The sequence below is a fragment of the Anomalospiza imberbis genome, chromosome 13, assembly GCF_031753505.1.
Source record: "Anomalospiza imberbis isolate Cuckoo-Finch-1a 21T00152 chromosome 13, ASM3175350v1, whole genome shotgun sequence".
Taxonomy (NCBI): Eukaryota; Metazoa; Chordata; class Aves; order Passeriformes; family Viduidae; genus Anomalospiza; species Anomalospiza imberbis.
This window is the reverse complement of record NC_089693.1, coordinates 17570470-17596660: the sequence shown is the minus strand read 5'-3', so window position 1 is coordinate 17596660 and position 26191 is coordinate 17570470. Positions and strand designations below refer to the sequence as shown.

General features: G+C 54.7%; 2 protein-coding genes and 1 long non-coding RNA gene across 11 annotated transcripts in view; 2 read left to right on the top strand and 1 right to left on the bottom strand.

The window, feature by feature from the left end:
- The first annotated feature begins 1965 nt into the window (after positions 1-1965).
- Positions 1966-14129, top strand: AP3B2 (adaptor related protein complex 3 subunit beta 2). Of its 5 annotated transcripts, none has more exons than XM_068204273.1 (27): positions 1966-2126; positions 5015-5090; positions 5199-5273; positions 5384-5479; positions 5566-5726; positions 6273-6339; positions 6889-7071; positions 7186-7362; positions 7567-7664; positions 7942-7996; positions 8146-8217; positions 8373-8435; positions 8648-8780; positions 8863-8972; positions 9045-9221; positions 9306-9492; positions 9596-9714; positions 9929-10040; positions 10345-10546; positions 10624-10786; positions 10872-10926; positions 11438-11544; positions 11673-11904; positions 12000-12084; positions 12512-12609; positions 13276-13414; positions 13645-14129. In XM_068204273.1, the coding sequence occupies exons 1-27, from the start codon at positions 2014-2016 to the stop codon at positions 13793-13795; spliced, it is 3306 nt and encodes a 1101-aa protein (XP_068060374.1). In that variant the 5' UTR covers positions 1966-2013; the 3' UTR covers positions 13796-14129. The 5 variants fall into 5 exon arrangements, with proteins under 5 accessions (XP_068060374.1, XP_068060376.1, XP_068060373.1 ...); XM_068204275.1 differs by having other exon boundaries at positions 7183-7362; positions 10624-10783; XM_068204272.1 differs by having other exon boundaries at positions 7183-7362.
- A 225-nt stretch (positions 14130-14354) lies between these two features.
- Positions 14355-20240, bottom strand: LOC137482097 (uncharacterized). The gene is made up of 2 exons (XR_011003874.1): positions 20093-20240; positions 14355-14498 (listed from the first exon to the last, which is right to left on the bottom strand). It is a non-coding gene; the product is annotated as an uncharacterized lncRNA (long non-coding RNA).
- The window catches only part of CPEB1 (cytoplasmic polyadenylation element binding protein 1), a 38590-nt gene continuing 29980 nt past the window's right edge, over positions 17582-26191 (top strand). For 3 of the 5 annotated variants that reach the window (XM_068204283.1, XM_068204279.1, XM_068204278.1), the window contains exons 1-2: positions 17582-17730; positions 23345-23522. In XM_068204283.1, coding sequence (XP_068060384.1) covers positions 17716-17730; positions 23345-23522 — 193 coding nt within the window. In that variant the 5' untranslated portion in view covers positions 17582-17715. Of the gene's footprint in view, positions 17731-20285; positions 20410-21982; positions 22084-23344; positions 23523-26191 lie in introns of those variants that run through there. The other 2 variants (XM_068204282.1, XM_068204281.1) reach the window with 2 other exon arrangements.

Genomic DNA, 26191 nt, shown 5'->3' with positions numbered 1-26191 from the left:
TTCTCACTTTTCCCAGAAGCTGCTGTCAAGTGATGTCCCTCCTTGATGGGAGAGGCTGCTCTTTGCTCCCCATGGCCTCCTGAGATAAACATCTGCCTCTTTCACTGCTAACATTCAATTTTGAACATAAAAATGAATATTCCATGGGCTGCTGGGTTGAAAATGGGCCAAAAGGCTGGATGAGGTCTGGCAAGAGGCTGGTGCTGTACCCCAGGGGACGACTCTTTGTCCAGTCCTGGTCAGCCTCTTTGTTACTGGTCCAGTTGATGAGGTAGAGTGTATCTGCAGTGAGGGGGAGTGAGTGACCAACTCATGGTGAGGCTGACACCCCGGCGTGCTGGGTCCTGTGCTGGGCTCTCCAGCATGAGGGAGACAGGGACACACTGGAGAGACACCATAAAGGGCCACCAAGGCTCTGGAGCATTTCCCTAGGAAGGGAAGCTGAAAGAGCTGGGGTAGTTCAGCAGGGAGAAGGGAACATCCAGTGGGATTTTATCAGTGTTTATGGGAGGGAAGGAAGAGGGAGTCAGGCTCTTCTCTGTGTCTCCTGAGGGTTGGGGTCTCCAGGAGAGCAGTAGGGTCCCCAGGGAGGTCTCAGATCCAAGCAGGGTTGGGGTCCCTGGGAGGGCTGTGGGGTCCCAGGGAGGGCTGGAGTGAGTGTGTCTCTGTGCTGAAGATTAATTGCTGTCCATTAATTAGATGCTTTATTCAATTCTGCTACTTGAGCCATGGCCATTTTCCCTCGCTGCCTCACTCCTGTGGGATGAGTTGTGTTCTGCCCCATCCACACAGCTCCAGGGCCGGTCAGTTGCCTGGAGAAACAATAGCGGGAATATCTGCCAAGAGTATAAAGTATTTGGGAAAAATCAAAGAAATGCAAACAAAATCTCAATGATAATAACATCAATAATGATATCTTATAATTGATATGTTTTATAGTAATATGTTATATAAAATATATATATGAAATATCTTAATATGCATAGTCATATCTACAATATTTGTATTTAACATCTGTAGTATAGTTAATATATGATCATATATCTAGTAGATAATTCCTATCATGTTATTGATAATAATATTAAATATAAACTATAATATCTATAAAAATAATATAAATTAATACCATACCTAATATATATAATAATTCATGTACCATACATCACATATACTATCATGTGGAATATAGATCATAAAATATTGAATTTTATCATACAGTAGATAATACATAATACGCAACATAATTTGCAATATAATATAGCATAACATATAGCATATATAACACATTGCATATATTATATCATATATAAACTGTAGACTGCAGAATGGTTTATGGATTATCTATAACATAGTATGATTGAATATGGCAAATATATAGTAGTGCATAATTAATGAAGTCTATAATATATTATAATGCAATGTAATAAATAACATGCAATATATGGTATACAGTATGCAGCATGTAATAGAATGTATAAATTATATGTAATATATAAGTAAATGTGTACTATGTATACTGCACACAGTATTGCATATAAAATAATAATGCATTAAAGTAATAATAAAGTGCAATATGGTAGGATGTACATATTATAACATCCGAACACATAACATTCTTTACTGTAATGTAATCTATTTTAAATACGTCTAATTATAATCATACACAATAATGTCTCTGGCTATAATTATAGATTTCCATGATTCTGGACGGGTACGTGTGCGGCTGTGAGCTCAGTGACAGTCACCGTATCATAGCTATGTCCCCAGCGCTGCTCCTCCTAAAATCACCCGTGTCCCGCTCCCAAACCTGTGCAGGTGCGGGGGCTGCGCAGGGACCCCTCCGGGGCAGCGGAGCTCCCCTGGCGCTCCCGTTCCCGTTCCCGGCGGCGGCGGGGGTCGATCCAGCCGGGCGCTGCCCCCGGGCGGGGGCCGGGGCCGGGCCCGTCCCCGCCCGCGCTGACATCAGTTCCCGCGTCCCCCCCGCATCCCGCATCCCGCATCCCTCCCGCCGCCATGGCCGCCAGCCCGGCCTACGGCGAGGAGAAGGGCGGCTCCTCCAGCCTGGGCGAGCCCGAGTACGGCCACGACCCCGCCAGCGGCGGCATCTTCTCCTCCGACTACAAGAGGTGGGGACAATGCGGGCGCAGGGGACAAGGACGAGCCGGCCCGTGCGGCCGCCGCTGCAGGCCTTGGCCGCCGTCCTCGGCGGGGATGTGGTACCCGAGCCGGGGCTGGAGCGGCCCCCGACGTGGGGACGGGGACAGGAACGGGGATGTGGAGAAGGATGGTGATGGGGATGTGGATAGGGATAAGGACGAGGATGGGGACAGGGATGGGGCAGGGAATGCGGTCACGTCGCCGCTGCCGTCACTGCAGGTTGCAAAGGCCGGAGAGGGTGGGAGCACCGCGGGATTTTGGAGATGGTGCGGCTGGGGGAGATGTGCGGGGATCCCCCTTGACCCTCCCACCCTCGGCCTGGGGCACCCCGGGCACAGTGTTCCCACCGCGGGGTCTGCTGGGTCCTGCGGCTCTCCTGAGCTGACACCCCACCCATCGCATCGAGGTTCCCGGTGGGCGGGGGGGATGTTGAGGAATGTCACCCCGCCGTGGGACAGTGGGACAGGCTCCTGAGGGGGGCGCAGGGGTGAAGAGGAATGGGGGAGCGTGCTCCTGGAGCTGCAGGAATGTCTTTTGGCCCTCCCTACTGTGGCAGTGTCCCTCCACTCTGGCACTGTCCCCCCCTGCCTGCTGCCCCAGCAGGAAAGCACTGAATCACTGTCTGACAGCATCACGCTCTCTACCTCTGGCTGTGTCCCCCAGTCTAGCAGTGTCTCCCCATCCCTGCCCCTCTGGTAGTATCCCCCCATATGACAATGTCCCTCCAGTCCTGATTCCCTGGCAGCGTCCCCCACTTTGCATGTGTACCCCATCCTGACATTGGTCCCTAGTTTGGGAGTGTACCCTCTCTCCCTGTACTCCTCCCTAATGCTGCAGAGTGTCCCCCATCCTGGATGTGTCCCTGATCTGTGTCTTGCTGGCAGTGTTCCCATCTCACTGGGTCCCCCCTTCCCTGAATCCCTGGCAGTGTCCCCTTCTCTCTGATACTCCGGCAATGTCCCCCAGAATGACAGTGTCCACCCAGTCCTGAGCCCCTGGCATTGTCCCCCACTCTGGATGTGCCCTGCATCCATGACCTGAAAGCAGTATGCCCATATCATGGTGTCCCCCCCTTTCCTGAGCCCTTAGTAGTGTTCCTCGCCCCTGTCTGGCAGTGTAACACTCCCTACCCCTGGCTGTGTCCCCCAGTATGAAAATTTCCCCCAGCCCCAATCCACTGGCAGTGTCCTCTGGTCTGGCAGTGCCCTCTATCCATGACCCACTGGCAGTGTCCCCATCTCAGTGTGTTTGTCCCTCCCATGAGCCTCTGGCAGTGTCCCCCAGTTTGTCCAAGTCTCCCCCTCTTTGACTTCTCCTAGGCAATGTCTCCCAGCCTGGAAATGCTTCCCTGCTCCCATGTCTGCCAGTGTCCCCTGACCCCCACTGGCAGTGTCCCCCACTCTGGAAGCATCCCCCAGCCCTGACACCCTGGCTGTGTCTCCCAGTCTGTCCAGGTTACCTCAGTGATCTGCCATCAGTGCCTCCCACTCTGGCAGTGTCAGCGCCCTCACGGCAGTGTCCCCTTACCCCTGACCTCCTGGCAGTGTCCCCCACACTCACAGTGTCCCTCACACCCACAGTATCACTATAATCTGCGTGCTGCCCTTTGCCAGGGCCACACCAGATCTATCATCACTCCTGTGAGCCATCCATGGCATCCATGGCACATGGGGCAAGACAAATGCACCAAGTGTGACCCCACCACCCAGGTCAGACACCCACAGGTGCCCCATCATGCCACCCCACCACCCAGGCAGAGTGTTCCACCATGATGTGCATTCCCTGCTCAGGACTGAGCCACTCAGCGCTGGGGAAGGAGCTCCCTGCAGTGCCCCCAAGTCCCAACTGCAGGTCAGATGTCACTTTGGACGTGACATCCCAAGTTGGCCTCATCCACTGGGAGCTGCATCCTGATCTAGGCTGCAACCCAACCCCAACCACGGCATCAGGTTTCAGCCTACTGTGCTGGACAGAGGAGCAGGGCCACAGCCCTGTCACCATCCCCAGGGCCACTACCGCCAGTCAAAGCTATGATGTCCTTGCCGCCAGTGCAGAAGCTGCTGCGGCAGCTGCCGGTGGGGCCAGCTGGCTGGCCGAAAACACCAGAGGGTGGTGGTGTGGCCGAGGAGGTGACAAGCCCGGTGCTGGCCACCGAGGCTGGACAACCCACCTGCTACAGCGCCCTGCGAGCCGATGAGCTGCGGCCACTCGCCGGCACCAAGCCCGCAGTGGACACTGGCACCGGGCCACCGCCGCGGTAAGACTCCCCCAGGGAGCACCCCCAGGACCCTCTGGTGATGGTGGCTCTGGACGAGCATCATCCCATGGGTGTCACCCTCAGTTGCTGCAGGTAGATGCAGCCTTGCAGGTGCACCCAGTTTAGGGGGGGACCAGTGTCCCTTAGAAAAAAGGACACTGGTAACAACTTTACAAAAGGCTGGTAGCATTTTCCCAGTCCAGGGAGGGGACCAGGGAAGGACTTTTCATCAGGGTGTGGTGGCACATCCATGCCACTATGTCCATGAGGTGGGGGACAAGGGACACCCAGCCAAGCCAGGATGGAGCTGGAGATGGGCACCTGTGGTTTAGGGACAATGTAGGGTGACAACCACAGCCAGATGGGACAGGGTTCTTGTCCCAGTGCCTGGGATGAGGATGGCACTGGGTGCTAGCACCATGCCAGTGTCTCCGGTTCCTCTTTCACCCGGCTGTAACCCAACTCCTGTCCCCATAAATATTTCATGATGAAGGGTTGGATTGCTGGCCTGATGGAAGGCTGGGAGCAGAAAAAAAAAAAGACTAAAAAAACAGGTAAAAATGTGAAAATGGGAATTTTTTTCTCCCTGGTGTGGTTCAGGCATGATGACCTCAAGGAGATGCTTGACAGCAACAAGGATTCACTCAAGCTGGAGGCCATGAAGAGGATTGTGGCGGTGCGTGTTGTCACTGGTGGGGACCACTGCTGGTGCCGAGCTGTCCCATGCTGTACCAGCCCGTGCTGTGCCAGCTGCCCAGTGTCACACCACTTCTTCTCCCCCTAGATGATTGCCCGTGGTAAAAACGCCTCCGATCTCTTCCCAGCTGTGGTGAAAAACGTTGCCTGCAAGAACATTGAGGTGAGGAAGATCTTGCGTGGCCCTGGCGGCATCCCAGGGTCTGGCACTTTCCCTGTTTTTGGGGATTGGCTGGAGTTTGGGGGCTCTGAGGTGGCACCGTCACCCTGCAGGTGAAGAAGCTGGTGTACGTGTACCTGGTGCGCTATGCAGAGGAGCAACAGGATCTGGCCCTGCTCTCCATCTCCACCTTCCAGCGAGGACTCAAGGTGGGCTGGTCTGAGGAGCCAGGGGAGGTCTGGAGGAGCACTGAGCCTCCCACAGCTGCCCTGCAGCCCCCCGCATGTTCCCACAGGACCCCAACCAGCTGATCCGCGCCAGTGCCCTGCGGGTCCTGTCCAGCATCCGCGTGCCCATAATCGTGCCCATCATGATGCTGGCCATCAAGGAGGCCGCCTCGGACATGTCCCCGTATGTGCGCAAGACAGCTGCCCATGCCATCCCCAAGCTGTACAGGTAATGGGGAGGGGATCAGCTGCTAAATGTAAGGTATACTAATTGTTGTAATAAAGCAGCCGGGACTCAGTTTCTTCATGCAGAAAAGCCAATTCTTTAGTCACAAAGCTCATATTTATAGGAAATATCAGAATATCTGTTAGATAATATCTGTTAGACCTACTTGGCTAACAATACACTGACACTCAGTTTATTGGTCGATAAATGGCTAGGGTGTACGTCTGTCAAATCTCTCTATTTTTGGTTAGTTTACATATTTTGTGCACTGGTTCCCAGGGGACAGATGTCTTGTTTATTACAGGTGCAGTTTTCTTACTAGAATAGCTTGTTGTGCTAACTGCTTTCATTCTTATGATTTTTCACATGGGAAGTTACAAGCTAACTGCTAGCTTAGCTAGAGTAATAGGACCTAAACCGTATTTTATAAGCCTTTCTTTATAGCATTTTTACCTGTATGCAACATCAATAAGGGTCTTGGCTGCTTGGTACAGGCAGGGATGGGGAGGAGTTTGGTCCAGCATCACCTGCCCTGCTCCTCCCTCACAGCCTCGACTCAGACCAGAAGGACCAGCTCATCGAAGTGATTGAGAAGCTGCTGGCGGACAAAACCACGGTGAGCAGGGTTCTGTGTCTCCCCCACCTCCAAATCCAGGAACATCACTGGCCTTGTGTCCTCATGGAGATGGAGGTGTTCCCACCAAATTGGTGTCATCTTGTGGATGCAGCCATCCCCACAGGTCTGGCAACCTCATGGGATGCCATTGTCCTCACTGATCCAGCATCCATGAAGGCATGCAGCCATCTCCCAAGCCAACATCTTTGTGGAGATGTCACTGTCCCTAGCAAGACAGAATCCTCATAAGGATGCCACTGTCCCCACTGATCCAGCATCCTCATAGGAATGCAGATGTTCCCACCAAATTGGTGTCCTTGTGGGGATGAAGCCATCCCTGGAGAGCTGGCATCCTTGTGAGAGTGCTGCTGTCCCTACTGGACAACAACCTCATGAGGAATTCACCAACTCCACTGAGCTGGCATCCCTACAAGGAAGGGTTGCCCACCAAACCAGCACTCTCATGGAGATGCCACCATCCCCACCAAACCAACATCTTGTTGATGATGCCACCACTCCAGTAAGTCACTCCAGGCTTTCCCTCTGCAGCTGGTGGCTGGCAGCGTGGTGATGGCATTCGAGGAGGTTTGCCCAGAGCGCATAGACCTCATCCACAAGAACTACCGCAAGCTCTGCAATCTGCTCATCGATGTGGAGGAGTGGGGGCAGGTGGTCATCATCAACATGCTGACCCGCTACGCCCGCACCCAGTTCCTCAGCCCCAACCAGAACGTGAGTTCAGGAGCACAAAATGCCCTGGGAGCCTGGGGATGTCCTGGGAGCCCCTAGGGAGGGGGGTGAAGGGAGAATGTTCTTGGGAATGAAAAGGGTCCCAACTGCCAGCAGGAGTCCTTGCTGGAGGAGAACACGGAGAAGGCTTTCTACGGCTCTGAGGAGGAGGACGCCAAGGATGCCAAGGCAGAGGCAGCCTCGTTGGCCAAGCGCAAGCCCTACGTCATGGACCCTGACCACCGCCTCCTCCTGCGCAACACCAAGCCCCTGCTGCAGAGCCGCAACGCCGCAGTGAGCCCTCACTCGAGCTCTGTTCATTCCCCAGGGCCACTGGTGGTGTCCATCAGTCTGGGCTTATGTCCCCACAGTCTAGGACTCACTGGGGTGCTTGAGGGTCAGGCTACCTCCAAGTGCTGAGAGTGGGACTGGGGGACATGGCCATTCCTCAGGGTGTCCCTTATTCCCACCATGTGACACTTGGGTGTATGTCCATAGGTGGTGATGGCCGTGGCACAACTCTACTTCCACCTGGCACCCAAGGCAGAGGTTGGAGTCATTGCCAAGGCGCTGGTACGGCTCCTGCGGAGTCACAGGTTTGTGGCATCTGGGTTGTGGTGGTGTCCTACCCCTCCACCCCAGTTGTTAGAACCCATGGGGAGCTCCAAGACCCTTTTTGAGAGACCCCCCAAAAAGTCCATCCCTAGAGGGACATCAGGTTGGAGGCCTTTTTGGGCTGGTCCAGTCCAGACATGGGGTGACAGCATCTTGGTGGCACCAGCTGGTGGTAGGTCCTGGCCCATATTCACAGGGACTTGCAGAGGGTGTTTGGCCCTTGCCTCAGTGATCATGGTCCCCTCTTTGTCCCCACAGTGAGGTGCAGTATGTTGTGCTACAGAATGTGGCCACCATGTCCATCAAGCGGCGGGTGAGTCTCAGACTTGGTGTGGGAGGAGTTGGCCCTGTTGACTGTGGAGGGAGATGAGGATTAGCCAGCAAGGTCACCAGAGTCTGGAGGTGGCCTTGGCAAGGTGGGAGGGACAGAGATGACACTAATATCTCTGGCTGTGCATGCAGGGGATGTTTGAGCCCTATCTGAAAAGTTTCTACATCCGCTCCACAGACCCCACACAGATCAAGATCCTCAAGGTGAGCTGGAAACACCTGTCAGGAGTGGGTTTGGGGCTTCATGGAGCCCTTTCTTTGGGTCAGCTGTTGTCATGCCCTGGGGACAGGAGGACATCAAGGCCCCCCTGCCCTATCACCACACCCCTATGCTGCTCATCTCTTCCTCTTTCCCACAGCTGGAGGTCCTCACCAACCTGGCCAACGAGACCAACATCTCCACCATCCTGCGAGAGTTCCAGGTATGCCATGGCCATACTGAGGCTGCCACCCTGGCATGGCTCTTGGTGCCAAACCACCACCATGGAGGGGGCACAGGGGAGCCCATCCAGGAGGAGTGGGCTGAGGCCATACCAGCCCCATCAGCGGTTCCAAAGGGCCCCAGTGTGTGACCACTGCCAGGGAGGATGTCCAGCACTGGCACATGGGTGACATGTCATGTGTTCCTGTGCAGACCTACATCCGCAGCATGGACAAGGACTTTGTGGCAGCCACCATCCAGGCCATTGGGCGCTGTGCCACCAACATCGGGAAGGTGCGGGACACCTGCCTCAATGGCCTGGTCCAGCTCCTCTCCAACAGGGATGGTGAGTACACACATCAGGGGTGAAATGGGAGCTCTATCGCTCTCAGGGCAGGACCCAACTGAGGCTGGGTCTCTGCCTGCAGAGCTGGTGGTGGCTGAATCCGTGGTGGTCATCAAAAAGCTGCTGCAGATGCAGCCGGCCCAGCACAGCGAGATCATCAAGCACATGGCCAAGCTCACTGACAACATCCAGGTTGGTTGGGGTGTTGCTGACCCACAGGAGCAGGGATGGCAGCAGTGCCACATGTCTGAGGGCATTTCACAGGTGCCAATGGCACGGGCCAGCATCTTGTGGCTCATCGGCGAGTACTGCGAGCACGTGCCCAAGATCGCACCTGATGTGCTGCGCAAGATGGCCAAGTCCTTCACTAATGAGGAGGATATTGTCAAGCTGCAGGTCATCAATCTGGCAGCTAAGCTCTACCTGACCAACTCCAAGCAGGTACTGGGGATGTGACCCTAGGGTGGGCCTCAGTTTCCCTGTCAGGGAGGGAGAGGCCAGCCCTGAGCATGTTCTCTGCCACAGAGCAAGCTGCTGACCCAGTATGTCCTCAACTTGGCCAAGTACGACCAGAATTATGATATCCGCGACCGGGCTCGCTTCATCCGCCAGCTCATCGTGCCCACTGAGAAGAGTGGGGCCCTCAATAAATATGCCAAGAAGCTCTTCCTGGCCCAAAAACCGGCTCCCATCTTGGAGTCTTCCTTCAAAGGTACCCGTCCCTGCTCACAGGGCATTAGGACATGGGGCACAAGCTGTCACCACAATGCTGCATGGCTTTCCCTGAGTTGCTGCATCCTTTCACCTTGTTGTAGATCGGGACCATTTCCAACTGGGCTCCCTGTCCCATCTGCTCAACGCTAAGGCTGTGGGCTACCAGGAGCTGCCTGACTGGCCGGACGAGGCCCCTGACCCCTCTGTGAGGAATGTGGAGGTGTGTGGAGCACCGTGCATGGGGGAGGAGGGGCCAAGGTGGGGACACTGACTCAAGGTCTTGGAAGAGCCCCAGAAGGTGCCTAGGTACTGCTCACCTGCTCCCATTCCCTCTCTAGTATTCACACATCCGCTTGGGGATGGGGGACAAGGGTGGCTGTTTGGATCCCCCAGTCATGGGTGATGGCCCTGCTCCATCAATCCTGTGCCAACAGGTTCCTGAGTGGACCAAGTGCACCAGCCGGGAGAAGAGGAAGGAGAAGGTGGAGAAGCCTTTCTACTCTGACTCAGAAGGCGAGTCAGGGCCCACGGAGTCAGCAGACAGTGGTGAGGACCTGAGGGCATGAGATATTGGGCAGTGGTCACTGTGGCCATCAGGCAGGTGCCACAATGGTGGGGCATTGGACAGGGGACATGACAGTGGGGACACCCCGTCATGGGAGGGACATGACAGGAGATGTGGAGGGACACAGTGGTGGGCAGTGGGACTATGCAGGAATGCAATGGGAGGATGCAGTGGAGAGGCAGCAGCAGGTGTGGGGATGCAGTGGGAGGATGATGTAGTGGGATGAAGTGGGAGATGGGGGAATGTGGGGTGACACAGCAACAGGGCTGAGCTGTTCCCCCACAGAACCCGAGTCCGGCAGTGAAGAGAACAGCAGCAGCAGCAGCTCTGGCAGCTCCAGCTCTGGCACCGAGGAGGAGGAGGAGGAAGAGGAGGAGGAAGACAGTGGGGAGCAGTCAGAGGACAAGGAGGAGGAGGAGGAGGAGAAGAGGCCAAAGAGGAAGGACAAGGAAGGTTCCCATAAGGCAGTCTTGGGGAGCGCAGGCAGGTACGCCCTGGGAAGGCAAGGGGGGTGCTCCCAGCAAAACCCCTACCCCAACCCCCTGAGCTGGGCTCTCCCCGCAGCCCCAGTGAGGAAGAGGAGGAGGAAGGGGCAAAGAAGTCCAAGAAGAAGGTCCCACAGGGGAGGAAGGGCCGTGCCGAAACCTCATCAGAGGCCAGCACCTCTGAGAGCAGCTCCTCTGGCTCCGACTCAGGCTCCGAGGCAGAGGCCAAGCAGAGGAAGGCGGTGAGGGCTGGGATGGGCTGGGATGGGGGGCTGCACAGGGATACCTGGACCCCTTACTGAACTTCCCATCTCTGCCCCGCTGCAGCCCCCCAGCAGCAAGGCCCGCTCCAAGGAGATCTCCCTTCTTGACCTGGATGACTGTGAGTGGCTGCCTGGAATACACAAATGGCTGTGGTGGTGGTGCTGGGGAAACTGCGGCATGAGCACTCACCCCAGTGCAATCAGGACTCCATGGGTCCTTTGGGAGCTCCAAAGGTGGGACAAGAACAGGCGTGGTGAGGGATCCTTGTGTCCAGAGGATGGCTGTGGAACAGGCATTTGTGCCTATTGGATCGTCCCCATGTGGCTGTGCACAGGGACAGCCTACAGGGTTGTGTCAAAACCAATGGAGCTGTGCCACTGGGCTATCCCTGTGTGGCTCTCCCCGTGGGACTATGCCACCAGGGCTGACCCCACGTGGCTGTCCCCATGGAATTGTCCCCATGGCACTATGCCACCATGTCTGTTCCCATATGGCTGTCCCCATGTGGTTGTCCCCTTGGAGCTGAGCCACTAGAAGTGTCCCTGTGTGGGTGTCCCCATGGGGCTATGCTCACAGCCAGGGGGCTGTGAGCTCTGTTAACCCTTTCCTCCTCCCTCCCCACCTTACAGTCACTCCACCTCCTCCTCAGCCCATCCCCTCCAGCAGCATCATCTCCACCAGCCTGGTGACTGACCTGGAGGGCCTCACTCTCACTGACACCTCCCTGACACCCACCGTAAGTGTCCCCCATGCCCTCCCTGGGGAGGTCCCAGGCCCCCTGTCACCTGCAGGGGCTCCTGGGCCCTCTGCCACCTGCAGGGGTTGCAGGGAGCCCTCAGCAGCCCCCGCTGTCCCCTGGTGCAGCTGCTGAGCCCGGCGTTCAGTGCGGTGAAGACCTACGAGCTGCTGCACCGCATGGCAGGCGAGGGGCTTGCGGTTGAGTACTGCTTCAGCCGCCGGCCCTTCCCGGGCGACCCCCACATGGTGGCTGTCCAGATCCAGATCTCCAACAACACCGACACCGAGGTGAAGAACCTGCGAGTCAACGAACCCAAGCCACTATCCGGCATGCGGATACAGGAGTTCCCTGAGATCGGTACGGCATGGCAGGGCATGGCTGTGACGCTGTGGGAGAGTGGGGACAGGGGTTGGGTGGGAATGTTGGATGTAGTGGCAGCCCTGTGGTTCCAGAGCACCTGGCGCCAGGGGACACAGCCAGCGTGGTGATGGGCATCGACTTCTGTGACTCCACCCAGGCGGCAAACTTCCAGTTGTGGTGAGCATCTGGCACCGGGCAGGGAAGGATGAGTGTCTCCAGGGATCAGGGCATCAAGTGCTCCAGAGATGGGGAAAGTGGGATAGGCATCAACATCCCTCCGTGTAGCAGGAGACAGGAGACAGCAGAAGCAGGGCATGAGGGGGTGGAGGACAACAGGACAGGCACCAGAATCCTTCCAGGGAAAAGGAGACTGTCAGATGGGCATGGGGTGGTCAGGGAACAGCAGGAAATGCACAGGCCTCCCTGCAGGAGACAAGGAGGCAGCAGCAGCTCCAGGTCCAGCCTGACAGGTTCCCCCCATTCCTGAGCCCTTTTGTGCCACAGTTTCCCCCCGTCACCCCTGCCCAGGGCAGGGATGGGAAGCAGGACATGAAGAGGGGACATATTCTGAGCACGTGCCCCTCTCACCCACCTGTCTCCCCAGCACCCACACGCGCCAGTTCTACGTCTCCATCCAGCCACCCGTGGGGGAGCTCATGGCCCCTGTCTTCATGAGCGAGAACGAGTTCAAGAAGGAGCAGGGTGAGTGGGGCTCGGGATGGGGACAGGGTGCTGCACGGGCAGCCACCACTGACACTCACCCCCAATTTTGTCCCCTCTGCCGCCCGCACTGTGGCTCTAGAGCACCTGGCACGGCCGGGTGAGGGTAAGTGGCTGCTCAGCTGGCCCCTAGACTAGCTCTGCTCCCCTCACCCCTACCCCTGCACCCCCAGCCTGTGGGCTGGGGTGACCACCCTGGTGCCAGGGTGGCCTTGTTGGGTCTCCACAAAGTGTGAAGGGCCCATGTCACCCTGGCGCTCCCAGAATTGTGTCTGGTGAGTGACACCCTGTGTCCTCATGCTTCTGGATCAGCACATCCCCACCTTCACCTCATGGATGGGGGCTGTGTTGAGTAGGGGGTGCTTGGTGCCCTGCAGCACCCGGCCCCATTGCTACCAGTGTCCAGAGGAGCCCATCCCCAGGGATGTGACTGCTGCCACCAGGCAGGGACATGGGGATGAGCCCAGGAAGGGTTATGAAGAATTTTCCCAAATCCACTGAATCCTGAACCAACAGCAAGCAGAGCAGCCAGCTCAGGATGTCATGGAGAACACAGGGAACTGGAAGGGCTTGCTTTGGGCATGTCAAAGCAGGGCCCAGCAGGGTGTGTGGCCAGAGACAGGCAGGTGCCTCTGTTGCCTGCTCTAGGGAAGCTGATGGGCATGAGCGAGATCACAGAGAAGCTGACACTGCCTGAGAAATGCCGAAGTGACCACACCATCGTCCAACAAGTGACCTCGGCTGCCAACGTGGGCCGCGTGCCCTGCGGTGCCAGCAATGAGTACAGGTAGCTGGACCCCCACACCTGGATCAGGCAGGTGCTGTCACCTCTCCATTCCAACCCGAATCACAGTGGGGATACTCAGGGCTTCCTTTAAGACAAGGAGCCTGCATGAGCCCAAATGTGACAGTGGCTGTGGATGGCAGGTGCTTGCCTGTCCCCACCGGAGCATCCCATGGGACCAGAGGGTGACAGGGGACAGCTTGCCTTGAAGCCCTGTGTTCACCACCCAACAGGTTCGCAGCCAAGACAGTGACAAGCGGGAGCCTGGTGCTCATCACCCTGGAGCGGCGGGAGGGCTCCACGGCCCAGCTGACCATCAACAGCGAGAAGATGGTCATCGGCACCATGCTGGTGAAGGACATCATCCAGGCCCTGACACAGTGACAGCCGGGTGCTGCCACACCCATGGCCCTGCCCTCCCACCCCTTCTGCCCCATGCTGCTCCCCAAAACACTCCCTTGCCCCCATTTCTGCCAGGTTATTCCCTGCCCCGATCCCAAAAGGGGCGGCAGGCAGCGACCCTTGGGCCAGTTTTGCTGCTGGGTGGAAGGAGCAGGATGGGGCGGATGGGATGCAGGGGAGCATCTTACTTGGAAGGGCAGAAGCGGTTCCAGCCCCCACGGAGCACAGTGTGGCCCCAGTCCCTCACCATCATCTCCCAATGTAACCCTTATTTATTATGTCCAGGATCTCCCAATAAAACTCTTCTCCAACCTGCTCCCTTTCCTTCCTCTGCTCTGTGGGTAAATCAACCCCCATGCCAGGCTCTGCCAGCCTCCCCAGGGCAGCTGCAGGGGAACCAGCCATCCCTTAGGTGGCTGGAAACAAGCAGAGTGTCCCACGGGTGGGTGGCTGCTGGGTCCTGGAGAAAACCTGGCACATGGTGTTGGGGTGAACCCCCCAGGGCAGGAGATGCTCAGTTGGACCAGAGATCTGAGGAGTCTTGGGAGGGTTCCAGCTATTTATTCAAGGGAGAATTGCTCATGCTTCGACTGCAGAAATACCTGCTACGTCAAGGCTGGGTCTGTTCTGCAGTGTCACTGGAGGGATTCCTAGGGCCAGCTCTGGGAGGCATTTCATCTCCAAACTGGGATTACAAAAAAAGAAGGAAATCTGACTCTTTATTAAGATCTCTCCTCCCAGCACGGGCTGGGTGGGATTTCAGTAAGCACTGGCTCTCTCCATCCAAAGCTGCAGCTCAGCGCAGAGCCAGGCCCAGCACCAGAGGCAGAGGATGAGCAAAGGACGTGCAGGAAGGTCTGAATCCCAAACTGCCTCTGCTGCCACAAAAAGGGTGAGGGGCTTTCTGCTTTTTCCGGGTAAGAGATGAAAAAAAAACCCTTTGTGTTTTCTGATGGGTGAGGAATCCCTGGCTGGAGCAGCAGCACCAACCACTGGGTGTCAAGTGCTTGTTCCATAGGGAAAAAGGCCATTCCCATAAGGACAGGGGCTGGAGCCACAATGATGCCACCACCCTATTTCCCTTAGGGAGGCTGATTTAACCCTTGGGCTCCTATCCCTTCATGGGCTCAGTGAGTGCCACAGCCTGTATGTGGGAAAATGCCAGTGCACTGAGGATGCCCTGGGGGACCTCACTTTAACCCCCTGGGGGTCCCATTCCCTCATGGAGGGCTCGGTGAGCACCACAGCCTGTGTGTGGGAGCTGCCAGCACTGAGGTATCCCTGGGAGGGAGGCTGCAGCCAGGCATCACAGTGCCATCCCTCCATTCTCATTAAGGGGACTGATTTAAGCCCTTGGGAGTCTCATTCTCCCATGAGGAGCCCAAAGAGTGCTAAGCCTGTGTGTGGAGAGCTGCTGGAGCCAAAGGGGCTCTGGAAGGGCTAAAGCCAGGCACCACAGCACTGCCATCACCCCATTTTCCTTGGGGAACCCATTTTAACCCCTTTGGGTCCCATTCCACGCAGACTGGGTTCAGTGAACACCCAGCCCGTGCGTGGCAAGTGACTGGCACGGCGGTGGACCCAGGGGCTCTGAAGCTGAGAGCCACAGTACTGCCACCATTCCAGTACCTCAGAGGAGCGGATTTAAGTCCTTAGGGGCATGATTTTAGCCCCTGGGGATCCCATTCCCCTCAGAGTGGGCTTAGTGAGCACCACAGCCCATGTGTGGGAGCTGACAGCGCTGAGGTGTTCCTGTGAAGGCTCCAGATGGACACTGCAGTGTCACCACCACGCCATTCCCCTCACAGGGGCTCATTTAACCCCACTGGGGTCCCATTCCCTCATGGGATGCTCAGTGAGTGGAGAGCTACTGGCACTGAGGTGTCTCCTGGAGAGCTCCATCCAGGCACCACAGTGCCATCATCCCATTCCCCTTAGAGGGGCTCGTTTAACCCCTTGGGGGTCCCATCCCCTCACACCGGTCACAGTGAATGCCACAGCTCATCTGTACAAGTTGTCAGCACTGAGGCTACCCTTGGGGAGCCCCTTTTTTAGTCATGACATGTCCCATCCCCTCAGAGGGGGCTCAGTGAGTGCCACAACCTGTGTGTGGAGAGATGCTGGTGCTGAGGTGCCTCTCGGGGGCTTCAGATAGGCACTGCCACCAACATATTGCCCTCATGGGGGGGGCTCATTTGAGAGCCTTTTGGGGGTCTCATCTGTCAGAAGAAGCACAGTGAGTGCCACAGCCCATGCATGGAAAGCTGCTGGCACTAAGGCATCTTCAGAAGGGCCCCAGCCAGGGAGTGCCACCATTGCACTCCCTTTAGAGGAACAGATTTAAGCCCATGGAGCTTCCATCCCCTCATGAGGGGCTCAGTGAGCATCACAGCCCATGTGCGAGAGTTGCCAGCACTGAAGCTGCTCTTGGGGAACCCCATTCCCCTTGACAGGAAAGATGTGTGCTCATGTATTTACAAACAATTGCATGGGTGAGGGGATGGGTGAGAAAGTCTTTGAAATGGTTCTTAATGTCTCTACCAACTTCAAGCTGCAGGTTTGTTAGAGAAACAAGCTGCAGGTTTGTTTGACTCCTGAAACACACAAAGGGTCCGTACAAGCCTGAGTTTCTGAACTTTGGGGGGAAAATGACGTGTTTAAAGGGGGAATATGTGGTAGGCGGTTCGAGAAGGCTGTACCTTCCTAGTACCTCAGCTGATGGGGAAAGGAAGAAGGCAATGTGCAGCCAGGAGTTTAGGTTAAAAGGAGAAACCTCCGAAACCTCGAGAGAGAGAAAACCCCGCGGGTGTATGCCCCAGTGGAAAATCTCTCCCTTTATTCAAATCAAGTTGCAGGACTCCTCTGTCTCCTTTATGGACAGTGACTTTTCAGAATGTGATTTTCTGCACACCCTCACAGGGCAGTCAGTGAGCAGCCAGCCTATGTGTGGTGAGTGGCCCCAGAGGTGCGAAGAGTCAGAACTGCTACCATCTCAGACCGCTCAGAGGGGCTGATTTAAGTCCTTAACTCCTGTCACCGGCCCTTGGGGTCCCGCTCCTCTTATAGGAATATAGAGTGTTGCCAGTGCTGAGATGTCCCCGGGGGGCTCCAGCTGGGCAGTGCCACCACTATCCCACTCCCCTTAGAGGGGCTGACTTAACCCCTCAGGAGTCCCATTCCCTCATGGGGTGTTCAGTGAGCACCACAGCCCATGAGCGGAGAGTTTCTGGTACCGAGGTGTCCCCAAGGGGCTGCAGCTGGGCACCACAGTGCCACCACCACCCCATCCCACTAAGGGGCTGATTTAACCGCTGTGGGCTTCCATCCCCTCTGAGGGGGCTGAGCGAGTACCACAGCCCATGCGTGAAGAAACGATGACACTGAGCCTGCCCTTGGGGACCTCAATTTTACGCCTGGGGGATCCCATTCCCCTCACGGCAAGGGCCACACCCTGCGCGTGGCAGCTGCCAGCGCTGAGGTGCCCCTGGGAAGGTGGCTGAAGCCGGACAGCACAGTGCCACCGCCGCCCCATCCCTCGGAGGGGCTGACTGAATCCCTGGCGTGACCCCACGTTACCCCGCGGGTGCCCCGTCCCCTCACGGCGCCCGGGGCGAGGCGGCTCCGCGCGGCTGTGGCGGGAACCGCCCGATGGCGGCGGGCAGCCGCCACGCGGCCGGCGCGTGCTGCGCGCATGCGCGGCAGCCCCGCCCCTCAGCGGCACCCCCGCCCCGCCCCGCCCCGCCCCGCCCTCCACGCCCTCACCCCGCCCCCGCCTCCGGCCCGGCCCGGCCCGGCCCGGCCCATAAAAGCCGCGGGCCGGGCCAGGGGCCGCGCCGCTCCCGGTGTCCTCGCTACCTTCTTCCCTTGTGTGTGCTGCGGTCCGCCCGCCCGCCGTGCTGCCCATGGCCTTCCCGCCGGTAAGTGCGAGCACGTGCCGCCTCGCGAGGCCGCCCCGCCACGTGGTTCCACGCGGTGGTGCTGCCGGGGGCGGCGTGCCCGCTGCTCTGCCGGTGTCAAGAGGGCATGGGGACACTTGAGCCCGCAGGACAGCAGTGGATGGAATTCCCCCGCTTCCTGGCAGAGCGCTGCTATGGGATGCTCATTCCCGTTGGACTGGCCTCGAGGGGTCCTGCTGCTGAGGTGCCCCCGGGAGCAGGGGGTCTGATGGAGCTCTGGGAAGATACGGACCGACCCTGCCTTCAGGGAGGTGCCGGAGGAGCCCAGGTCCTAGCCTCGCAACCTACTATTCCACTCTTCCCGGGGTTTTAGGGGGATGAAGCTGGGCTGCAGGTGCTGAGCTCAGGCTTCTATGGTGGGGCATGCTTTGGCTACAGTGGGCACTTGTACTCATGCAAGTGGTATTTTTGCCCACTTCTAAACTGTTTTTTGGGTTTTGGTTTTTTTTTGTTTTTTTTTTTTTTAGTGTATAAGGTGACCAAAGGTGCTGTTTTGTTTGTAAACCATATGCTGAAAGCTCCTTTTAGTGTCTGGCTGGGTCGAGGGGTGACACAGAAGACTCAGTTCATAACTGAGTATGGACAAAGGTGATTCTTCTGAGTGAGACAAGTCTGCTGAAAAACAAGTGCTTTTTTTTACCCCTTGCTATTCCCCAGCTGAAGCCAATTAATGCTTATTACTGCTGCCTGCGTTATGGGCTAACAAGGTGTGCTGGCACCTGGAGTGCTGGTGAGGGACTTCAGGTACAGCTGGGCTCAGGGATGAGCTCCAGGATCCAGTTACTTTGCTGCAGTTTGTCTCAACTGGAGCAGTCTCCCTAAACCAATTAAAACCTTATTCAGCTTTGACAGTCTGCTGAAACAGGCAGCTTTAGGTATTGCTCATGTACGAAGCTGCTTGTGAGTGATGGCTTCAAAAAATACCAAAAAATAGCTGCCTTGATGGTGAAATGCCCTTTTAAAAAAGGGATTTTTGGCAAAACTGGTGCTGGTCTGAAGTCAGTGGTCCCCTGTGAATTAAGACCAGTCTTAATTCAAATCAGGTGTGTTCAAGATGTCTCTTCTCATTAAACCCCAGGACAGCTGCTTGATGTTAGCCTTGCTGATGGTGGGAGAGCTGGTGTAGCCTTGCCTAACACTTTTTGGGATGAGCTGGGGGTGGGAGTGTGTTGCCTGGTGGAAACAGTTACACCAGTGTTGTGTTTTGCACTGGTGTAGCCGAGTTCAATTTGGGAAGCAAAACACACCAACAAAAAAGGATTTTCTGAGCTCCCTTTCATTGAGGTATGGAGCCATCTGGGCTTGGGCATGTTGACATGGGTACCATTTTAACAGCATCCATAATTTTGCCTTGGGATTGAAGGCCCTCTTGGCTGTAACTACACCTCCAATAACCCCTCTGGGCAACTGGGCATCAGCATGCCACTGCCTGGGTGAGATTTCTATGGAGGATGTAAAAAGCAAAGGCTGGTTTGTAGCTGAGGTGGATGAGCCTTGCCTGCTCCACAGCATCCCCAGGAGCTGATGCACATCTTGGCCACACTGGCAGCCACGCTGTGTTTAATGACTTCCCTAAGGATTAGGCTATCCTAATCCTTTGCTAGTGCTGTTGTGATGCTGCAGGTTCTGCTTAGCCCTGGGATTTCATTATCTCTAGGTTTCCTGCAGGTGTGTGTACCTCGGAGCTGTGCAGGGTCCTCATTTCCACTTGCCTTGGACAACTTTGGGGTGTTTTGGTGCACAGGTGTGTGTTGTACCACCGAGTGCTGCTGGTTGTGCCTGGAGTGGGCCCTCCTGCAGGTAAACTCAGCAGGCTATGGGGTCTGCTTGGGGCTGGTGGGATGGGAACTCCAGGGACCTGCCAGCTTCCTGATGCATAGCAGGAAAACAAGAGCTCTCTGCCGTGGTGATGAGGCTTGCTGGTGCTCTGTTACTCTGAGGGAGGGGATCTCCTCCCTTTTTCTTGGCACTCCTTTTCTCAATTCCATGGGTTTGTTTGGGTTGCAAGAGGGGTCTGGAGCCTTTGAGTACTCTCCTTGAAACCTCAGTGTTCTGGGGATGGATTTTCCTGCTTGGAAGTTCTTAGTTGAGTCAGGATGTGAAGGACTGCCCTCCTGCCTGAGCTTCATCTTGCTGTGTGTCTGTGTATGATGCTGCTTGGGTCTGTGTTTCTGACCTCCAATGACTTAACCTACAATCTCAGAATCCTTTGCTCTGTGGCACTATGGGCCTGCTGCAGAGAACTAAATTGTCCTTCTCCTTTGGTTCCTACCCAGGGTCTTCTGTAGGAACTTTTAGCTCTCTAAGGGATGGAGTGTCTTACCAGGTGTTAAGAAGTGGTGTTTGACTTCTGGTGGCTTTAAAGCACCTGTAGCTGGATCAGCTTCTCCATTGACTTGTTTATCCCCTGATAAAACTGTCTGTGCCTCTGGATTGGGATTGTGATGTATAGCAAGATGGAATGGCTGTTGGGTCACTTGGTTACACCCCAGGGTGTCTCGTATGGTACCAGGAGAACCCACCAGTGCTGCTGGACTGGTGCCTCTGGAAGCAGAGAGGATATGTAGTTTGTAGCTGCAGTGTGGAGGCTTCTAGGGAAGCCTGGAGAGGCAGTGAGTTGAATATGCCAAATCCTTCCAGGTGGGGCAGGGAAAGTGAATCCTACCTGGGCTCTGGAGTGCTGTGTTGCTTGTCTTGGCTGGGGATGATGGAGCAGCACCGGCTCTGGGGATGCAGCCTCAGGCGTGGTGTTTCCCTGGGCTTTGGTGTTGACTCAGTGACTGAAGCTCTTGGGGTGGATTCTCCAGTTTGAAAACTCCTTCCACCATCCTCTCCAGGCTCTTGAGGGGCGGTTTGGGCTCTGAGTGCTCTGGAGACCTGCAGAGCTCTTCTCAAAGGAGTATCCTATTTTCGGGTTGTGGGGAGGGTGTGCTACGAGCTCCTTCCTACAGTGGGTTGCAGTGCTGCAAGGTCCCCCCTACCCTGTGTCCAGGGCGATTGCAGTGTCCCAAGGATTTCCTTGACAGTCTACCGTTAAAAGCTTTCCAGCAGAAGAGGATTTTGTGGAAAGGCCTGCCTGTGTTCTCGCTGGTTTCTGTTCCTGTTTGGCGCAGGACTGGTGCTGCCAGTTGTGGAGGCTAAATGAGAAGGAACGGGTTGGGGCGTTCAGCTGGCTGCTCCGGGTTATTTTGTCTCGCTAGTACAGAATCCTAGGGAAAAGCTTTGCCTCCCGCTGGAAGCGGTTCTTTTACAGGAACAGGAGTAGAATGCGGAGTTTCATGTTTGTGCCAAGGCAGCCTGATGCGGCACTCCTTTTTATTAAAGATGACTGGCAATGCTTTCGTAATTTGAGCTTCTGTACTCCAGCTGCTCTTTATAAAGATGTCTTAAAGCGCGCTCGGCCTCTTCTCTCAGCCTTCAGCTCGCTTTTAGCCTTACCTGTTTCACTCTTGTAAATGTTCCCTTGTTTGGCGGTGGGCTCCGTTGTGTGCTCTGTGTTCGTGTATTTACAAACCTATGGGTGAAGGTATGGGTGTTAATGTCTTTGAAATGGTTCTTAATGTCTATACCATCTTCAAGGTTTGTTAGAGAAACCAGACAGTTTGACTCCTGAAACAGACAAACTCAGCCTGAGTTTCTGAACTTTGGGGGGGAAATGACGTGTTTAAAGGGGGGGATATGTGGTATTCCATGGAGGCGGTTCGGGAAGACTGGACCTTCCGAGTATCTCAGCTGATGGGGAAAGCAAGAGGGCAACGTGCAGCCGGGACTTTAGGGTAAAAGGAGGCTGCGCTCTCCGAAACTAAGAGGGAGAGCGACAACCCCACGGGCGTATGCCCCAGTGGAAAATCTGTCCCTTTATTCGAATAAAGTTGCAGGACTCCTCTGTCTCCTTTATGGACACTGGCTTTTCTTAGCGTGACTTTCTGCACAGCTCTGAGCATTTCAATAGCCAAAGATCCCGGCCCTCAGCGCTGAAGAAATGCTAATAGTCCTAAACGGGCTGGAGTTCTCCAGGAATTGTTCAGGTCCCGCCTGAAGGCACGGTGCGTTTAGTAGCTTATTCCTGCTGCTTGCAGGACTGAGTTTCCTTTGCTTTTTACCCTTGTGGTGGGTAGTTGGATAAAAGGATCACATTGTGCGCGTCTCATGACGAGGTGGGGGTTGGAATGTAAGTGCCGGGCTGGGCTAATAGTCCCCTCTCCACGTGAAGTTCACTTTAGACCAGCCTCCTTGAACGATCCACAAGTGGTCATTTCAAAGTAAAACCAGCTCGGTGCTTCAGACTTGCTAGCGAGTGATGCAGAACTGGAGGTAAGTGAAGCCTGAAACTTGCAGAAGCACATCCGAGAGATGTCTGTAATGTCTTCTTGACAAGTACAACCGGCCCAATTTAGAGCTTAGGTGCGTGTTGGAGCAGCAGGGGCTCGTTTGCCGGACTTGATGCTCTTCAGCTCTTTGGATTTGAGTTTAGTTTGATTTAATGGCCAGTATTCTGCTCCAGAGTCCAGGACTGGTGGAGTTGTGCCTCCCTGCTCCGGTCTTTATAGCAGGTCTTAGTTGCCGGCGGTACCGATTGCTCGGCATGTTCGGGAGCAGAGTTCTGCAGTGGCTTTTGGGTGGTGAGTATTGGTTCTCGGCCTCAAAACGCTGGCAGCAATGAAGCTTAGCAGCTTCTGAATTGTCAGAGGCTCGAATGTGGTGCAGCTGCTCCCGAAGGAGCTTGCGTGTCAGTGGCTTGTGAGTAGAGCTGGGAAAGCAGCTGCTCTTCCCGGTTCTCCGGACCGGCACAAGGGTGCCGGAGGCGTTTGATGTTTCTCAGGCAGAAGCTTTACAAGAGGTGGTCCTTTTTCAGGATGGTTGCAAAACCTTGATGCTGGTGGATCCGTGCCCGTGGAGGGTTGTGCTAAAGCAGAGATGGTTTGGGGTAATTACCTTTGTGGTCAGGAGCTGTTGCCTGAAGGGGAGAAGAGGATTTTTTCTTCTGCCTTTCCTCAGGATTTGGGGCTGTTTGACTAGCTGGAAAGCAGTGTTGTTTGGGTTTTTTTTCTGCAAACCTGAAGTAATTATGCTGGCTTGGATCATTCCACGATACTGTTTGGAACTCCAAAATGGGGGTAGTGAGGTGAGCCTTGCGCTCCTCTGCAATGCATAAGAGGAGCTGCTGTGGTTCCTTGTGTCTGCCTGGACCATGAGCATCCCGCTTGTCCCTTGGTGTCAGGAGACTGCTTTTGGGGTAGAAGGTGTGTGCCTTCATTAATCAAATAGCTGCTGATGTTGTGATGGGCTGGAGAAAAACAGCAGGGAGCTGTGTTCACAACCCAGCTGGTTTGCTGTGGCTGTGAGCCTGAAGTCCATCCCTGGTGCCTGTGTGTGATGGGCAGTCTGCTCCAGTGTGCTGTGCTGACAAATTGCTGACCCGTTTGCTTTACTGCTTCTTTAATGCCAAGAATCGAGTTTGAGTGTTGCTAACACCTAAACTAATGTGAATATTGGAGGCAGTCCAGGCTTTCCACAACGTGTTGAAAGCTGAGTACTGGCCTATTTGACACACATACGGGTTCTTTTTTACCAGAAAGAAGATCCTGTGAGGAGCATAAAAGACTGCTGGGATAGCCCGAATGCCCCTGCACTTTCCACTTGCAGCAATGCGGATATATTCCGCCGAATAAATGCCATGTTGGACAACTCTCTGGATTTCAGTGGAGTCTGCACCACGCCTGTCACAAAAAGCAAATGTGACACCCTGCCAGGTAATGGAGAGGGGCTGCTGGAGTGGGGAGGCACTTGGTGGGACCTGGTGAACCGATGGAGGTGGTGGTAATCCTCAGTCGTGTGGGTGTTGGCATGCTTGGTACCGGGGGTCTTTTCTTGTGTGCCTGAAATGAGTAATCTCTGTATTCCTTGGCAGTGTGGAGGTGCCTGGGAAGGCTTGCCTGCCTCCCTGTGGTGCTGTGGGTCATTGTGGGCACGATGTGAGTGCTCCCTGCCTGACCTGCCAATTCCTGCTGGGAATACCTCCAGCAGACTCCTTTAGTCTGCCTCTCCTGGAGGCAGGATTCATCTACTCTCAAGGTTAGCGAGGCTGAGTTGCTGCATACATTGCAATTGCAAAAGAATTTTGAAAAACCATATTAGCCACAGGTCAGTTAACATACATGTAAGAGCACAGGTGGGTGCAGACTTCCCTGCAAAGCAAGTTTTAGTGTGATGAAATCAGTACTGCAAGCTTCTGTTTCCTCCAGGCTGAGGGGAGTGGGCATGTTCTGCTGCCTCAAGACAGAAGTTCTGTGCCAAAGCAGAGAGTGTTTGGTCTGGTCTTATTTTTATCCAACTGAAGGACGTGCTTTTGTCCCTTTGCAGCAGCCTAGGTCTGCCAGTAAATGTACCTGTGCCTGATACTCTTTTGCCAGCACACCTCTGAGCAGCAATGCTTGTGCCAGGATTTGGACACTTGAAAGGGGTTGCTCTTGCCTCTCCAGCTTCTGAATTATATCAATAAACACTTCAGCCATTATTGGAAACAAACTGGCCCCTCAGGATAGGTCTCAAAACAAAGTGGGAAGTAAAGGGCTGAACCTCCCCAGCTGATGACCTTGCAGGGTTCCCTGGGCAGAGCAGGTTTCTCTGCAGTCATGTGGAGACAGGGCTGCCTTGGCCTCATGGGTAATCTGAGGTTTAATCAAATGGGTGTGGAAAAAAGCTCTAAATGAGCGTATGTGCACTGTGTGGGTCTGTTTGATGCCTGTACAGTGTAACTTTGTTCTGGGCTAACAAAATGACTGCTACCAGATGACTTCCGTGCAGCTTACTCTCCTGGGTATTTGAGGACTTAACAGCGTGGACCTGGGCTGGTCTGGCCATGTGATCCCATGCTGGTGCTGCAGAAATACCAGAGGAAGGGAATTGCTTGCTTCGAGGCCTGGATCCATGGCCAGCATTGCTTGAAACCTGTCTGGTAAAGTGGCATTGGAGGCTGTGCTGGCTACTCCTGAGCAATGGTGTAGTTAATATTAACCAATTCAGGTTAGTAGTGCATTTTTAGATATCTGCTGCTGTGCTGGTTTGGCTTTTTTCTTTTTTTTTTTTTTTTTTTTTTTGGTCCCCTGGCACAGTAATAGCCAGTGCTGTATCTGATCTGGATGCACTGGAAGCATAAAGGAGAAGTAAATGTAATACTTTTATCTCCTTGCAGTGGGTTCCTGAAAGAGTTGTTTCTGGCTTCCTTGTTCAAATCTTTGCTATAGCCCTTCCTACTCCATTTGGAATGGGAATATTTCATAGGCTCTTAGAACATATTCATGGTATTTCCCGACTGAGTTTCAGCTTGCCAAAATTAACCTGGTTTATAAAGGAGATGTCTCTGCCTGCTAGAGGAGATTGATCATGTGGAGGTGTGGGTTCTGGTTTTGTCTGGGCTTAAGAACTGGCACAGCAATTTTAACTTGCAGTGTGGTATTTGACTTTGAAGACTCTTCTCTGAGGGATGGGGGGGCTGTTTGCCTGGCACTGAAGCAGGAGTTTTTACTGACCTGCTGCTTGCAAATCTCTGCATGTTCTGTCATTTACTCTGGTTTTTCCTAGGGATGTCTGGAGCAGGGAGTCTTGCTGGTGATGCCTTGTCTGGAAACTCTTTGAGTTTCCCAGTGGTGTTACACTGCTTGTTTTGGGTGATAAGTCCTGTGGAAGACCTCTCACAGGGCAAGTACACTGACACTTGGGTGTAAAAAAAGAGTGCCTTCCTCTTGCAAGTGTTTTTGCTGCAGGGAAGCCAAAGTTGTGCTTTGGGGACTCCCTAAGCAGCTTTCTTTCCTGCTCTGGCAGCTGAAGACCAGTCTCACCAGTGAGTGCTGGGGACCTTGCTCAGCAATAGTTTCCTGGACCAGGAGGGTTTTAGCTTGTGTCAAATCCCTTGTATAGTGACACAAATGCTTATGATGTTGTGAGGAAAGAATGCTTCACTTCCCAAAGGATACTTGGGCCTTGCTTAGGTGGGCTAGAGGAGGGCTGCCTTGGGCTAATGGAAATGTGAAGGTACTGATAAGAGAACAACCTGGGCTGGCAGCTATCAGCTGTAAATTTGTGGATGAGTCAGCATCTGCCAAAGTGTCGGCAGCTCAGAGTTATTGGTCTCCTTGCAGTCCCAGCCTTGTTTCCTTAATGTTGGAGCTGGGTCCTCTGGGTAGGTAAGGAGGGCCTGAATGCAGCAGCTCTGCAAGCTTTGCCCTATCTTGGGAGCTGAAAAGTGCAGGAGCTGTTCCTGATGTTTGATAGGCTACAAATGAGTCTTCTCCATGAAAAAGCTGGCAGTGCCAGCAAAGATGTGAATCCTGTAAATGAAGGAGTTACTTTGGCACCTGGACCCTCGCCTGGGTTGTGCAGAAATTCACACCTGAGGGCTGTAAGGCTGAGCAGCTGATTG

What these genes read in the sequence shown, in the direction of transcription:
- AP3B2 (XM_068204272.1), top strand. Translation starts at nt 2,014, where the DNA reads ATGGCCGCCAGCCCGGCCTACGGCGAGGAGAAGGGCGGCTCCTCCAGC. An exon ending in ACCTGACCAACTCCAAGCAG is followed by an intron (nt 9,222 to 9,305) that starts GTACTGGGGATG and finishes TCTCTGCCACAG; the next exon opens with AGCAAGCTGCTGACCCAGTA. An exon ending in GGTGCCAGCAATGAGTACAG is followed by an intron (nt 13,415 to 13,644) that starts GTAGCTGGACCC and finishes ACCACCCAACAG; the next exon opens with GTTCGCAGCCAAGACAGTGA.